Source organism: Mastigoproctus giganteus, chromosome 2 (assembly GCF_048544385.1).
Source record: "Mastigoproctus giganteus isolate SK-2022 chromosome 2, ASM4854438v1, whole genome shotgun sequence".
Classification (NCBI taxonomy): Eukaryota; Metazoa; Arthropoda; class Arachnida; order Uropygi; family Thelyphonidae; genus Mastigoproctus; species Mastigoproctus giganteus.
Window position 1 is genome coordinate 211,472,614 of NC_143576.1, and position 16,609 is coordinate 211,489,222.

Below are 16,609 nucleotides of genomic sequence, written 5' to 3' on the forward strand. Positions count from 1 at the left end.
AAACGTTGAAGTACCTTTCCTATCACCTAACACAACTTCTTTAATTCAGCCATTAGATCAAGGCACTATATCTACCTTTAAAACTCATTACATCAGAAAATCGTTACAATGGATTTTGGAAAAAAATTATTCCAAATCTGTTAAAGTGATGGAGGCAAGGAAACATTTTTCGATTGTGGACTCTATCGGAATCATAGCTTTATTGCTCAGAGAAGTAAAACCATCAACATTAATGCATGTTGGAAAAATGTATGGCCAGAGTCAGTTCATTCAGGAAATATTGTCGAACTGGTGTGATAGTAGAACTTGCTAAGTTGGTAAGAGGGGAAGGTTTTGATGATATGACTACTGAAGATGTTCAAGAATTAATGGTAGAAAAAGAGGCTGGTGAAGCAGATTTGGCAGAAATGGCATCGGAGGTAAACCAAATCAATTCAGAGGATGATAGCACAGATAAAAATTCTGAAGTTCCAAATTTTACACTAAAAAGGCATACGAGAAGGCATAAATTTAGCCAAGCAATTAGAATCTTATTTTTTGAATGCAAATCCTTCTACTGAAAGGAGCACAAAGTTCAAAAGGAAGCTTCAAAAATGCTTAGCTCCATATCAAGAAATTTACAAAGATCTATCAAGCAAAAGCAAACAAACCCAGATTACTGATTTTTTAAAGAGAGCAAAAGATACACGAAATCTAGATGCTGTAGAAGAAAGTTCAGAAGGTGATATTCTGCAACAGACAAAACATTCTCTTTTGACTTCGCTTAGCAGCGATGAAGAGGGAAATTTAAATGAACATATATGTATCACAATTTGAAAGGTAAGATGTTTGTTCAGTTATTACTATTTAAGTTACTACTATTATAAAAATAAAATTAAAATATTTAGTTATTATTATTATAAAAATCAAATTTCCAATAGTTATAAAAAAAAATGGTGTATTTTTGTTAGCTTTTGGAACGTAACCCCGCTTTCTGTACTAGTTCTTAATCCCATATAATACAGTTTCATATTACACAAGTTTTTGTAGGCACCAAACTACCGTATTATAAGAGGTTTGCCACTATGTGTTATCGATAGTGGCAGTAGAAATCGAGAACGATATATTTATTGACATGTAGGCAAGACAGACGAAGTTAGGAAATCTTATTTCCTAACCTTTAAGGTTAAGTTAGGAAAAAGGAAAACACTTCTTTATTTTTTGTTATATTTCCCAACCTGACCTTAAATGTTAGGTTATGAAATAATAGGAAAAGAAAAAAAGGTTCTTTATAAATATGTATCATAACATCACTCAATCACTTAACACTATGATGTTATCGTCTGTTGTGTTCATGCATCAATCAGTACATAATCTGTCACCTCTACATGTCAATCAATATATTGTTCTCAACTTCTACTGTCGCTACCGATAACACGCACCGTCTGTTTACCAAGAATGCAAGGAGAAACTGCAGTAGCAGCAAACCAGTTTGTCTGGTAAGTTTCCTGTAATTTGCCGTGGTTCTTGTGTTGGCTTTCTTTAACTTCAACTGGATATTAAACTGATGATTGGTGAGAAACCAGAAGGCTCGGCAACCTACAGAATTCCCAATATTTTATTTTAACTATCATTTTTCAGACCAACTAATTAATTTAGCTAGGCTTGTGTTAAACATTAGCGTTAGTAGAGGCATGTCAATCAAGTTGAGGAAAGACAGTTGAGAACAGATGTGTGGAAATTTGCCTTTAGCCAGTGGATGGTTGATTGCTGGAACAAACTTCCATTGGTCATTTTGGAAGTTGATAGCTTAAATAAATTCAAGGAAGAACTGGACAAACTTTTGGAGTGAATGGATTAGTGAAATGGAAAGGATTTTTTTTTTTTTTTTTGGCTTATGCTGTATAAGCTTGCTTTCTTGCATCATATGCCTCAACTAATGCTAACTCCACTGACCTGGTGGTCATGATGGAGTATAAACAAGAATAAATCCATGTCCATTGTGTCAAGCTATCTTATAGAGAATTCCTTATCTGGATTTTTTTTCTTCATGTTCATCAAGGTGCTATCCAACTGTTATTACATATTTAAAAAGAAAGATTCACTCAGTTTACATAACTTTGCATTGTCATGCTTCAAAATACTTCCATCCCATTTGGCATTTCTGTTGGGCTTTCTATGAAGCCTCTACTGAAACCAGTGAAAGGACCCATCTGATTTATTCCTTTTTCCCCACATATATAAAGAACTCACTATCACCATTCTTAACTCTCTTTGCTAGTGCTTTCTCATAATCTACTTTAACCTATCTTATCTTGTCAGTGGTTTTGTTATATATTCTCATATAAAGCTCATACAAATCAAATGTAATGTATTGCTTCATTATTGTTTCTTTCGCTCAATTAAACTCTTAACCTCACCTGCCATCTATTTTGGCTTATATTTATGGAATTTAACCACTGATACAAATATCTTTGTAACCTCAAGGATAAATCACTTAAATATTTTTATTTGACAGCATACAGCACATTTGCATATTTGTATCCGACAGCATAGCAGTAGTCTCTCCAGTGCAAGAAATATCTCATTCCACTATATTTCCCTCTCCTGAAATTGAAGTTCTCACCTTTACCTTTGTAGGTGGTGAAATGTAAAGACTAGAGCTTTAATTTCAGACATGCAAATGGATTTAGTAAAAAAAAAAAAAAAAAACAAACATTCTTAGTGGGAACCAGATCTAGGATATCAGATCAGAAGTATCACTCCTATGCTCACCATCCTTCTTTATCTCTCCTAATTACACAATATCATGTTTCCATAAGTCCATCTATAACAGCATTATCTGACTTGATCAAAAGCTCAGATTCATATAATTTTGTTTACAATACTTGTGGCATTATTGTATAGACAAATTAATTTGGTACTTTATTGCTTTTGGCAACCTTGATATACCCTTTATAGTTACTTAAGTGTTTCTCCACATGGTTTTAGAATGCTAATGGATTTTTCTTCTATTACAGTTTCCCTCTCAGTGTTTAGAGTAATTGATAGTTGCACAAAAGTGCTCCCAGAGAGAGTGCAAGCATAATTTTGTCCCACGCCACTGACTCAAGTTAATCCTGTAGATTTTATTGCATAATACTGATTTTTTTATACTATAAGTGTGACGCAAATAAAAATGGAAAAATTTTTCTGTGTGCATTTACTTCGTATAAATACATGTTTTTAGATTATGATTGAATTTGTAAATAGTGAGGTTGAGAAATGTAATACTCTGATTCTTTTCTAATTCTAAAGTGTATTTTAGCCTTATATGTTACCGAAAATTATATTTTGATGTTGTATGACGTAGTTTCATTACACACCAATGTAGATGTTGACTATAAATTAAGGACACTATGTCCTTAATTTATTACTTTCAGATGATTCTACATTACTTTCAGATGTACTTTCAGTAATCATCAAATTACTTTCAGGTGATTCTATATTAAAGGAACATACATCTCTTAGCACTGATAGCATTCTAGAGTTAACCACTATCCTTACCAAAGCAAGATATTTTAGGCTTGACAATGACATCTACAAACAGACATACGGTCTCCTCATTAGGCTTGTCAGCCCCACGTTCATATTTAGCCACTATTGAAAACCAAATATTAAATCCTTTCCCACTCAGAAATTAAGCTATTCATACGTTATGCTGATGACATATTACTGGTTAGAGACCAAACCACCGTCGAGTCTCTTGCATAAATTTAATTCTGTACATGATAGGCTAAAATATATCTTAGAATTAGAAAAGAAGCAGAGTATTAACTTTCTTAGCCTCACTATTTACAAATTCAATCATAATCTAAAAACACATATTTATAGGAAGTAAACACACAAAGGAAAGTTTTTTCATTTTTATTTGCATCATCCCTATAGTATAAAAAAATCAGTATTATACAATGCTATAAAATATTGTCACATACAAGAAGACGTAGAAATAGAGTTACAATATCTGACTAAAGACTTTACAAAAAGGAAATACCAAATACAGTTAATATAGGACTCTATATTAGAAGAAAAAATTGAATAAATAACCCTCTTAGTACAAATCAGATAGTAATAACAGCAAACAATGCATCAAAGTTATACTTTTATATCACAGTCAGTTTGTTTGATGAATTCGGAACATATTTTCAAGCACTGATATAATGCTAATTTTTTCTTCTATATGGAACTAAGGACACTATTTAACAAATATAAGGAAACATACAGATATAATATCCAAGATATAAATAACATAATATATCTTATTAAATGTCAGAACAACTGTAATGCATGTTATAGAGGTAGTACAACAGTTAAATCAACCAAGACAGCAAATACTAGAGCTAATTACCACAATAACAACCTACAGTCAAATTATTCTGTAACAAAGCCCAGCCAACATGCACAATCTCAACCACACCCCTCAAATAGATTCAGCAATAACCTTAATTAAACTACATTCTAGTTACAACTTAATACAATATATGAAGCCTTAGCCATAGAATGGTTCCAAAAAAATTTGCCATTTGAGATTCTCTACACAAAACTACCAGCAACCTTTCACCAATATGGCAGTTAACATATATTAAATTTCCTACACGTGACTTCGCAATGTATCCTGGGAGTTGAGTTTATATAATTTATCACACTTATTCTTTCCACGATATAACCAACTGAAGATGTTCTCGAAATCCCACATGTCAAGGCTCTTGGTTTAGTTTGTGCTTTAATTCGTATCACCGTTTGATCATGTATGACAACCTGAGAAAAGAGTAGTGCACTTCTTCTTTCTTTAGGGCTATTCTTAACTTTATTTTAATCACAATCCTTAATTCTATTCATTTCACTTAAACCAAACGGATTTCAGAGGTGAGTACCGTAGAAACTAGCTGTGACTAAAAGATTTAGGGGAATGTTTTGTTGGCACAGACTGGGTCTGTTGATACCAGTAGAAGGTCAAATGTCATCCAGAACTTTATATCAGATCTACTGCACCCTGCAAGGTTACACTTTTATCAAGAAGGTGGTGGCCACTTTATGGATGACAATACAACAACAGAATCATGCAAGGGTGGTTCAGAAACCATTACATGAATTTCCACTGTCTTTCCCGGCCCTTCCACATTCACCTGATCTCAATCCTATTGAGAATGTGCAAGATATGCTGGAGAGAGCTATTCAGCAACAAAGTCCTCCTCTTTCAACTCTGTTGCAGGTGCATGATATTTTGTTGGAAGAATAGTTACAATTTGACCAAAAACACATTAAAACACCTTATGAATCCATGCTACATCACACCCTTGTTGTTCATGGAAACAAAGGTGGCCCCATTCAATACTGAATAGAGATTCATAGTTTTTTGGTCAGTGTGTGTGTATAAAGTATTTAAGCATTGTTTATATTCAATTAAATTTACTTTTTATAATTACACAAAGAAATATCGCATATAACATTGAACATATGACACTGGGTCTTGGTGCCAGATATCACTGCTAGCAACAGTTTTAATTCAAACAAGTATAACTTCTGCAAAAAATTCCTTGATTTAAGTAATAAACTCAGCTATGTAATCAGTGAGACAAAGCTATAAGATGAAATAAAATTTAATACACAAACAAAAAATTTAGGTCAAAAATAAAATTTAGGTCGTAAAAATTCAGCAGAAACTCACTAACTTTTTATTATGAACCGAGTTGCTGCAGAATACCTATAACACTGATATCTAGGTGGTAGATGACTCTCATCAACCGGTGAAATACCACCACTTTGCTTATTGGAGGCTTGAAGTGGTGGAACCCATGTTTAGTCTCTAGAGCTAAGTTCCGGCCAACCCTTCCCTATCTCTTCCATCATGCAGTATGATTGATGATTTTTGAGGTTATGATGAATGTCGTGGCGAGATCCAATATTCCTTACATTTCGAGGGTACAGCTCTAAAACGGTGTTCGCAGGCCGGCCGCTAGTTAGTACACCGGACTGAACCTATTGGTAACTCTCTAGGAAGCTTCCGGATCAGCTAGTGTATAATCTTGCTACCTCTACTCTGCCAGATAGTGACTGGAGGGAGTCCGAGTAGTGTGTATGCGGGGAGCATTGTCGAGGCCACGTTATGTCAAGGATCTGGGTATATTCTTACCACATGTACGCCATATCCAAAAATTTCATTACTTCATACAGCATGTCCCACCCACTTTTTCTTACTATTGAATACACCATGAATTGTCAAAATAATAGAGCAAGCTTATCTGCGAAAAGATCTAAACCTCCCAAGGACTTCCTAATTCATTTCACAAATATACGTGGTCTCAATTCTAATCTCAACGATGTCCATTTCCACTTGCAGTCTTCCAAACCCCATGTACTTTTTCTGACTGAATCTCAGTTATCAGTTGATTCAACTACTGCTCATCTCAGATGTCCAAATTATTTGCTGTATGATTCCTTTCGCCTCAAAGGTGGTACTTGTGCATATGTCCGTTCTGATATTCCCTGTCAGAGACTTGGCAATTTGGAATCTCCTCTCTTTGATCTTCTCTGGCTTAAAATCTCTCTACCTCATTGTGTAAAATTCATCTGTTGTCTCTACCGTTCTCCCAACTCCACTAATCACTTGGAGCTCTTTGACTTCCTCTCTTTGCAACTTGACTTTCTCCAGTCCAACTTTCCTAACAGTGAGGTAATTTTCCTTGGTGATTTTAACGTTCACAACTCCAGCTGGCTTCCGTTTGCTAGTCACACCGACCCAGCAGGTCGAGATGCTGAGGCTTTTGCAATTACTAATGATCTAGCACAGATTGTTCATTTACCTACAAGAATACCGGACAATCCTAATCATACAGCCAATACGCTTGATCTTTTTCTCACAAACAACCCTTCTAAGTACAAGGTTGAAGTGAGAGGTCCTTTAGGCACTTCAGATCACAACTTGGTGATTGCCTCTTCTCCAATGGAACCTTTATCTCATGGCTATTTCCAACCTCGTATTGTTTGGCATTACAAGAATGCAAAATGGGATGACCTGCGAGATTTCTTTTCTTCTTTTCCTTGGTCTGATTACTGTTTCAAAACTTCTGATGTCAACGTTTGCTCAGATCGTGTCAGTGAAATTATTCTTGCAGGAATGGAATCCTTTATCCCACACTCCACTTTAAAATCTCGTCCTTTATCTAAACCTTGGTTTTCCAATAAATGTGCTAAGGCTGTCCAAGAGAAGAACGTTGCATATCGTAATTGGCTTGTTTCTAATTCTTCAGTTTCATTTTCTGCCTACACCAAAGCTCGCAACAATTGTAAAGCAGTTATTAATCAGTCCAAACTAGAGTTTGAACAGGCTAAGAGTAGAAAACTTGCTTCTTGCCCTAATGGTAGCCGAGCATTCTGGTCTCTTGCCAAAGCTATTGGCCGCAACTTTTGCCCATCTCTGCTCCCACCTCTGTCCAAACCAGATGGTTCTGTTGTCACTTCAGCCAAGGATAAAGCTGACCTGCTAGCATCCCATTTTTCTTTGAGCTCATGTATTAATGATCTTGGTAAAACACCTCCCACCATTCCTAACACGCTCCATTCAATGCCTCCTGTGGTCTTCCGTCAAAAGGATATCAGAAGGATTTTGATGAATCTTGATGCTAAGAAAGCTCCAGGTCCTGATGGTATTTCTCCACTTGTTCTCAAAACCTGTGCTCCTGAACTTACTCCTATTCTTTGCCGCCTTTTTTCACTTTCTTATTCCAAAGGTGTTTTTCCTTCTGCTTGGAAATTTGCTCATATCCAGCCAGTTCCTAAAAAGGGTGACAAATCCCTCCCATCCAATTATCGTCCCATTGCAATTACTTCTACTCTTTCTAAAGTAATGGAGAAATCAATTAACCGCCAACTCTTAAACTACCTAGAAACTTTCCGTCTGATCAACGATCGCCAGTATGGATTCCGTCAGTGTCGATCCACTGGTGATATTCTGGCTTATGTTACCCATTTATGGACTAATTCAATGGAAAGGTTCGGTGAAACACAAGTAGTTGCTCTTGACATCTCAAAGGCTTTTGATCATGTTTGGCATAAAGGTCTTCTAAACAAGCTTCCATCTTACGGTTTGCCAACTGTTTTTAGTAATTGGTTATCCAGTTTTCTCTCTGATCGCTCACTGAGGGTGATGGTAGATGGCTCTCTGTCTTCTAACTTCTCCACTAATGCCGGTGTCCCCCAAGGTTCAGTTCTTTCCCCCACTCTTTTCCTCTTGTATATCAATGACCTTCTTCCATTGACTGGAAATCCTATCCATAGTTTTGCCGATGATAGCACATTGCATTCAACTTTCCATTTTGAGAAACCTTGTCCAGCTCAATCAGCTTTAAGTTCTCGAAAATCTGCTGCCAATTCCTTAAATGCCGATCTTCAGGTAATTCTCCAGTGGGGCAAAGACAACTTAGTTGATTTCAACCCTTCTAAAACTCAATCTTGTCTTATATCTCGCAAAAAGGATTCTTCTGCTCCTATGCTTATCTTTAGTGACACTCCGATTTCTAGGCAAAATGATATATCTCTTTTGGGGATTACCCTGACTTCTAATCTCTCTTGGCACAAGCACATTACAAATATTGCTTCCTCTGCATCTAAAAAACTTGGTTTTCTCTTTCGCTCTCGGCGTTACTTTTCTCCCAAACAGCTGCTCACTCTGTATAAATCGCAAATCCGCCCTGCCATGGAATATTGTTCCCACATCTGGGGTGGTGCCCCCAAAACCTCTCTCAGGCTTCTTGATTCCATTCAGAAGAGGGCAGTTCGGTTAATAAATGATTCATCTCTAACAGAGTCTCTCCACTCGCTGTCTCATAGACGCACTGTTTCTGCTGCATGCCTCTTCTACAGATACTTCCATGGGCACTGTTCTTCTGAATTGGCTTCTATAATTCCCGCTCTCTCTTTCAAAACAGTCCGAACACGTGCCGCCACCAGCCAACATCCATTTACTGTCCAACTTCAAACCCACAGAACCAACTTTTCATCTTCCTCATTTATTCATTCAACTGCCGTTTTCTGGAACAACCTTCCTTCATACATATTTCCTGAAAATTACAATCTACAGAAGTTCAAGTCCAATATCAACAAATATCTTCTTTCGTCTTCTCAACCTCCAACCCAAGCACGGTACTAAGTACTATAGGTTTAATACCTCTCGTGTTTGGGGTTCTCATAAAAAAAAAAAAAAAAAAAAAAATTTGCAATATTTGCTAAAATGAAACATAATAAATTGACAAGGGATGGGAATTGATGATTTCATTTTACTGAATAATTTGTTATCTCTGGCATTCCTTACAGTGAAACTTTACTGTACACGGTACCAATCATTTGATTTGATGGTACTGGATTAGTGTACTTTTTTCTGAGCTACTAAGTTTTAGTAATTAAAAAAGCAGTAGGGCTATCAGAAATTTCTATACTGACTGTTTAGTATAGTACTTGTTGTTATTTGGTTTTTAGGAGCATTAGCAACTAAGGCCATATTGCTCCGAGATATGCGGTGGTCATTCCCTGACCTTTCCGCATCCTTCGTATTTGGTGGTGACGGGCTCGAAGTATAGTACTTAATGGTTTAACTGATGGTGCATTTCTTACAAGTTTGAGTAAATTTCTTTTTGACAAATATCAGTAAGATGAGAAAAAATTTTTACAAAAATTAATGTATCTAATTTATAAAAAAAGTTACTTATTATTTTCAGTCTGCTACAATAACTAATGTAATTGTGATTTTAATTTAAATAATCCAAATGAACATTTTTCTATTCTTTAAATCACAATTCAATGAAATGAGCTGCTTCTGAATTTAAAAAAAAAATGTTGTTTAAAATATACAAATCATTTGATACTTACATCACAGACATAACAAACTTCATCGATTTCATATTTTTCTTTATAAAACCCTAAAGAATTTAACCTATACAGAAAAAAAAGTTTAAAATATAAAGAGGTAAAAATTTCAGACAGATATTTAGAAAATTTATGAAAATTTTTAATACTCTGGTATTTAGAACAAAAGGATATTATCAATTCTATGAATATTTAAAAAATGGTGTAGATAATAATGATATATTAAATTTTAAGAAGGGTCAACATCTCGATATACTAAAAACTAATAAAGTACTGCTAACTACTTTAGGACCTCAACAGGAAAAGAGAAGAAAGAGAAACATATTCAGCCTCGGATTACGTTCACTTTTGTTGTGTCTGACTGTAACCAATGAAATCTTGCATCAGATCCAAACATCTCGAGAAAACTCCCTAAGTTCCACGGCTGCCACGCAGGTATACAATCTAATCAGAATACAATTTAATGACTTTTATTGTATTAACTTCTTTGAACGAGATAATTAAAGTTAAAAATAAACTTCATAACCTTGAAATGTGAACAGTTTCATGTATGAATACTATCAGTGTAATTTGTATTAATGAAACCAATTTCTGATATCATGTACTTCCTATTCTTAATTGTTGAAAGGCACTCCCAATTTGTTAATAATAAAATCAACAACAGGGATGGAGGGAGTTCCCACTTCAGTATCAGATGGCAATATGATCAGAAATCAAATCCTCTTCCAATAATTCTGGGGTACTGCTACTGAATATAGAATTATGAAAGCTCATATTAATGTAGTTAGCTGAATAAATATGTATTTCTACTGAAAAGAATAGTAAATAATGCTATAAACAAAGAAATGTATTCATCATACTGCAATACACTTAAGCATTATCTTAACCACACTGTTTACTTTATTTTAAAATTCCTATACAGGAATTTTTCTAGCAGGGAGTACTGTATACAGGTCTTTCTACCTTGAGTACTGTATACAGGTCTGGAAGCCTCATTTCAAGAAGGATGTTTGGTTTGGTTTGGTTTGGAGTTTATTGGCGCATCAGCAACTGAGCCTATAATGCGCCCAAGAAGGATGTAGAGCTGCTGGAACTAGTACAGAGAAGGGCAACAAGATTAGTGAATGGAACAAAGGGTTGCTCTTACACAGAAAGGCTTAAGTTTTGCAAATTACAGTGTCTGGCGACTAGGCACTGGCGAGGTGATCTGAGGTGTATAAAGCCTTGAATGGTTTGAGCATGCTCAATGCCGATGCAATTCTTTGTCTTGCTTAGAATAATCACCTGAGAGGTCATATATTCAAATTGAGGAAAGACAGATGTAGGATAGATGTGCGGAAATTTGCCTTTAGCCAGTGGGTAGTTGGTTGGTGGAACAGACTTCCATCCTTTTTTTTTTTTTTTTTTTATGTGAACCCCAAACACGAGAGGTATTAGAACCTATAGTACTTAGTACCGTGCTTGGGCTGGAGGTTGAGAAGACAAAAAAAGGTATTTGTTACTATTGGACTTGAACTTCTGTAGATTGTAATTTTCAGGAAATACGTAGGAAGGAAGGTTGTTCCAGAAAATGGCAGTTGAATGAATAAATGAGGAAGATGAAAAGTTGGTTCTGTGGGTTTGAAGTTGGACAGTAAATGGATGTTGGCTGGTGGCGGCACGTGTTCGGACTGTTTTAAAAGAGAGAGCGGGAATTATAGAAGCCAATTCAGAAGAACAGTGCGCATGGAAGTATCTGTAGAAGAGGCATGCAGCAGAAACAGTACGTCTATGAGAAAGCGAGTGGAGAGACTCTGTTAGAGATGATTCATTAATTAACCTAACTGCCCTCTTCTGAATGGAATCAAGAAGCCTGAGAGAGGTTTGGGGGCACCACCCCAGTTGTGGGAAAAATATTCCATGGCAGGGCGGATTTGCGATTTATACAGAGTGAGCAGCGGTTTGGAAGAAAAGTAACGCCGAGAGCGAAAGAGAAAACCAAGTTCTTTTGATGCAGAAGAAGCAATATTTGTAATGTGCTTGTGCCAAGAGAGATTAGAAGTCAAGGTAATCCCCAAAAGAGATATATATCATTTTGCCTAGAAATCGGAGTGTCACTAAAGATAAGCATAGGAGCAGAAGAATCCTTTTTGCGAGATATAAGACAAGACTGAGTTTTAGAAGGTTGAAATCAACTAAGTTGTCTTTGCCCCACTGGAGAATTAGCTGAAGATCGGCATTTAAGGAATTGGTAGCAGATTTTCGAGAAGTTGAAGCTGATTGAGCAGGACAAGGGTTCTCAAAATGGAAAGTGGAATGCAATGTGCTATCATCGGCAAAACTATGGATAGGATTTCCAGTCAATGGAAGAAGGTCATTAATATACAAGAGGAAAAGAGTGAGGGAAAGAACTGAACCTTGGGGGACACCGGCATTAGTGGAGAAGTTAGAAGACAGAGAGCCATCTACCATCACCCTCAGTGAGCGATCAGAGAGAAAACTGGATAACCAATTACTAAAAACAGTTGACAAACCATAAGATGGAAGCTTGTTTAGAAGACCTTTATGCCAAACACGATCAAAAGACTTTGAGATGTCAAGAGCAACTACTTGTGTTTCATCGAACATTTCCATTGAATTAGTCCATAAATGGGTAACATAAGCCAGAATATCACCAGTGGATCGACACTGACGGAATCCATACTGGTGATCGCTGATCAGACGGAAGGTTTCTAGGTAGTTTAAGAGTTGGCAGTTAATTGATTTCTCCATTACTTTAGAAAGAGTAGAAGTAATTGCAATGGGACGATAATTGGATGGGAGGGATTTTTCACCCTTTTTAGGAACTGTCTGGATATGGGCAAATTTCCAAGCAGAAGGAAAAACACCATTGGAATAAGAAAATGAAAAAAGGCAGCAAAGAATAGAAGTACGTTCAGGAGCACAGGTTTTGAGAACAAGTGGAGAAATATCATCAGGACCTGGAGCTTTCTTAGCATCAAGATTCATCAAAATCCTTCTGATATCCTTGTGACGAAAGACCACAGCAGGCATTGAATGGAATGTGTTGGGAATGGTGGGAGGTGTTTTACCAAGATCATTAATACATGAGCTGGAAGAAAAATGGGATGCTAGCAGGTCAGCTTTATCCTTGGCTGAAGTGACAACAGAATCATCTGGTTTGGACAGAGGTGGGAGCAGAGATGGGCAAAAGTTGCAGCCAATAGCTTTGGCAAGAGACCAGAATGCTCGACTACCATTAGGGCAAGAAGCAAGTTTTCTACTCTTAGCCTGTTCAAACTCTAGTTTGGACTGATTAATAACTGCTTTACAATTGTTGCGAGCTTTTGTGTAGGCAGAAAATGAAACTGAAGAATTGGAAACAAGCCAATTACGATATGCAACATTCTTCTCTTGAACAGCCTTAGCACATTTATTGGAAAACCAAGGTTTAGATAAAGGACGAGATTTTAAGGTGGAGTGTGGGATAAAGGATTCCATTCCTGCAAGAATAATTTCACTGACATGATCTGAGCAAACGTTGACATCAGAAGTTTTGAAACAGTAATCTGACCAAGGAAAAGAAGAAAAGAAGTCTCGCAGATCATCCCATTTTGTATTCTTGTAATGCCAAAGAACACAAGGTTGGGAATAGCCATGAGATAAAGGTTCCATTGGAGAAGAGACAATCATCAAGTTGTGATCTGAAGTGCCTAAAGGACCTCTCACTTCGACCATGTACTTAGAAGGGTTGTTTGTGAGAAAAAGATCAAGCGTATTGGCTGTATGATTAGGATTGTCTGGTATTCTTGTAGGTAAATGAACAATCTGTGCTAGCTCATTAGTAATTGCAAAAGCCTCAGCATCTCGACCTGCTGGGTCGGTGTGACTAGAAAACGGAAGCCAGCTGGAGTTGTGAACATTAAAATCACCAAGGAAAATTACCTCACTGTTAGGAAAGTTGGACTGGAGAAAGTCAAGTTGCAAAGAGAGGAAGTCAAAGAGCTCCAAGTGATTAGTGGAGTTGGGAGAACGGTAGAGACAACAGATGAATTTGACACAATGAGGTAGAGAGATTTTGAGCCAGAGAAGATCAAAGAGAGGAGATTCCAAATTGCCAAGTCTCTGACGGGGAATATCAGAACGGACTTATGCACAAGTACCACCTTTCAGGCGAAAGGAATCATACAGCGAATAATTTGGGCATCTGAGATGAGCAGTAGTTGAATCAACCGATAACTGAGATTCTGTCAGAAAAAGTACATGGGGTTTGGCAGACTGCAAGTGCAAATGGACATCGTTGAGATTAGAATTGAGACCACGTATATTTGTGAAATGAATTAGGAAGTGTTTGGGAGGTTTAGATCTTTTCGCAGATAAGCTTGCTCTATTAGTTTGACAATTCATGGTGTATTCAATAGTAAGAAAAAGTGGGTGGGACATGCTGTATGAAGTAATGAAATTTTTGGATATGGCATACAAGTGGTAAGAATATACCCAGATCCTTGACATAACGTGGCCTCGACAATGCTCCCCGCATACACACTACTCGGACTCCCTCCAGTCACTATCTGGCAGAGTAGAGGTAACAAGATTATACACTAGCTGATCCGGAAGCCTCCGAGAGAGTTACCAATAGGTTCAGTCCGGTGTACTAACTAGCGGCCGGCCTGCGAACACCGTTTTAGAGCTGTACCCTCGAAATGTAAGGAATATTGGATCTCGCCACGACGTTCATCATAACCTCAAAAGTCATCAATCATACTGCATGATGGAAGAGATAAGGAAGGGTTGACCGGAACTTAGCTCTAGAGACTAAACATGGGTTCCACCACTTCAAGCCTCCAATAAGCAAAGTAGTGGTATTTCACCGATTGATGAGAGTCATCTACCAACTAGTACTGCCTGGTAACATAGAGGGGCGGCGTTCCTCCATGTGGTGTGGGCGTCACACCTCAACCCCTGCTTACATTGGTTCACATCTGGGTGGTCACCCACCATGTACTTATGCATGGAGGTTATACCCAGGATTACTAACAGTCCCACCATCGTGAAGGTGCAAGCAGCAGATTTGGCTGTCACAGACCGTCCGGACTTCGCCAAAATTGGGTCCACTTGACTTGAGTGTCACCCAAATATCAGTTCCATCAGCGTTTTAGACCCCCAGGTAGCAAGTACAGCTTGTCTGGCATATCTGAGAGAATGTCTGTGACAACCTCAAGGACCATTTGTTGTGGAAGTCGATAGCCTAACTAAATTTAAGGCTCAGCTGGACAGGTATTTTGAACTAACAGAGGGGTGAAATGGGAGTGTTTTTTTTTTTTTTTTTTTGGCTGATGCTGCATAAGCTTGCTTTCATTGCATCATATGCTTCTACTAATGCTAATTGCCATTACACACTTGTACTTACTATTATACACAAAATAAATGCTAACAGTTAAAAAATATATAAAAGCACATAAAAATAAATGTCTCTTAAATCTATACTGTAAATAGTTTCATTTTTGAAGTCTCACTAGATAATAACATGCTTCAGAAAGTTGAGTTGTTACTATTGTGCTAGTACTGAATTAGCATTTCGCATTCTTTGGAATACTATAGATTTTCTTTCTTTTTTTAGAGTTGGAAATGGAGCAGTAAATACCAGTCCATATTTCTAAGAGAGCTTATATTTATAATTTAATATTGACAGATGCACAAAAGTAAAACTACTTGAATAATAATTCTTCCAGACTTCGTTATAATGTTATGCACAACAGAAGCTCTCTTTTCTGAGATGATCAGCGCTGGCAGTTGGTTGGTTAATCAAAACAGTATACATACGTACCTTAACAATTTTATTTTCACTTAAAATATATACATGTACATTCATTTATATAAAACAGGTAATTTCCATCTGATTAGATGATGAAATTATAAACATCACATTGATGTCTACTGAATCAGATTGTTCAACAGAATGTATAACTGTATCTAGGATGTTTTTTTTTTTCGTCTGCATAAGATATTTTTGGCCCTGGATTTCATCCAATCTCTTCTTCATATTTAAATTCTGTTTTGATCACACAGTATGTAAAATTTCTGATTAGTCCATAATTTCATTTTCCAACCAATCATCACTAAAGTGTTGGGAAACATTGTTGAATTAATTGCAGATCTTCTTGCTGTGAATCTTTGGAACCTTCAATTTGCCAGAAATCAATGAATAAACTATGTTTTTCATTACTTCTGTAAAAAAGATGGCCTTTATGTTCTCATTTTAAGTTCCTCACAATAGGGATGTGAAGTAGTATTATCCAGAAAGAGAATGGCATTTTCAGGTAAGTTTATTCTTTTTATAAGTATTTCTTTACATTTGATACAAATTCATGAAAAAACCATTCTTTGATAACAGAAGCCCATCCATGCTGATTTTTTGTAAGTGATAGTAAACTGGTAAAGATAAACAATTTATATTTTTTAAAAGCTCTTGGATTAACTGATTTACTACAATAGAAACCAGAAATTTGAGATTTTCTGTACTGTACCTGTACTGTTGCAGGTAGTTATCATGATTTTCTTTTTTATATCCTGGTGTGGCAGGCTTCACTTTTTTTTGCCTTCATTTCTGTAGGCAACATCTTATAATTTAGATCTGTTCTCTCCATATAAAACTGTTCTTCAATCAATTTTTCTCTCTGATGAATAACCCTTAAATAGCCTTTAAATAATATTTTAATCTTTTTCTGTAAATACTCAATACACAAATACC

The 16,609-nt window shown here is 36.5% G+C and overlaps 1 protein-coding gene across 1 annotated transcript in view; it reads right to left on the reverse strand.

Annotated features, from left to right (window-relative positions):
- The window catches only part of Dip-C (dipeptidase C), a 185,795-nt gene that overhangs the window by 121,349 nt on the left and 47,837 nt on the right, over positions 1 to 16,609 (reverse strand). Inside the window, exon 4 of the mRNA XM_090368947.1 lies at positions 9,883 to 9,946. Within this exon, the coding sequence (XP_090225073.1) occupies positions 9,883 to 9,946 (64 nt within the window). The remainder of the gene's footprint in view (positions 1 to 9,882; positions 9,947 to 16,609) is intronic.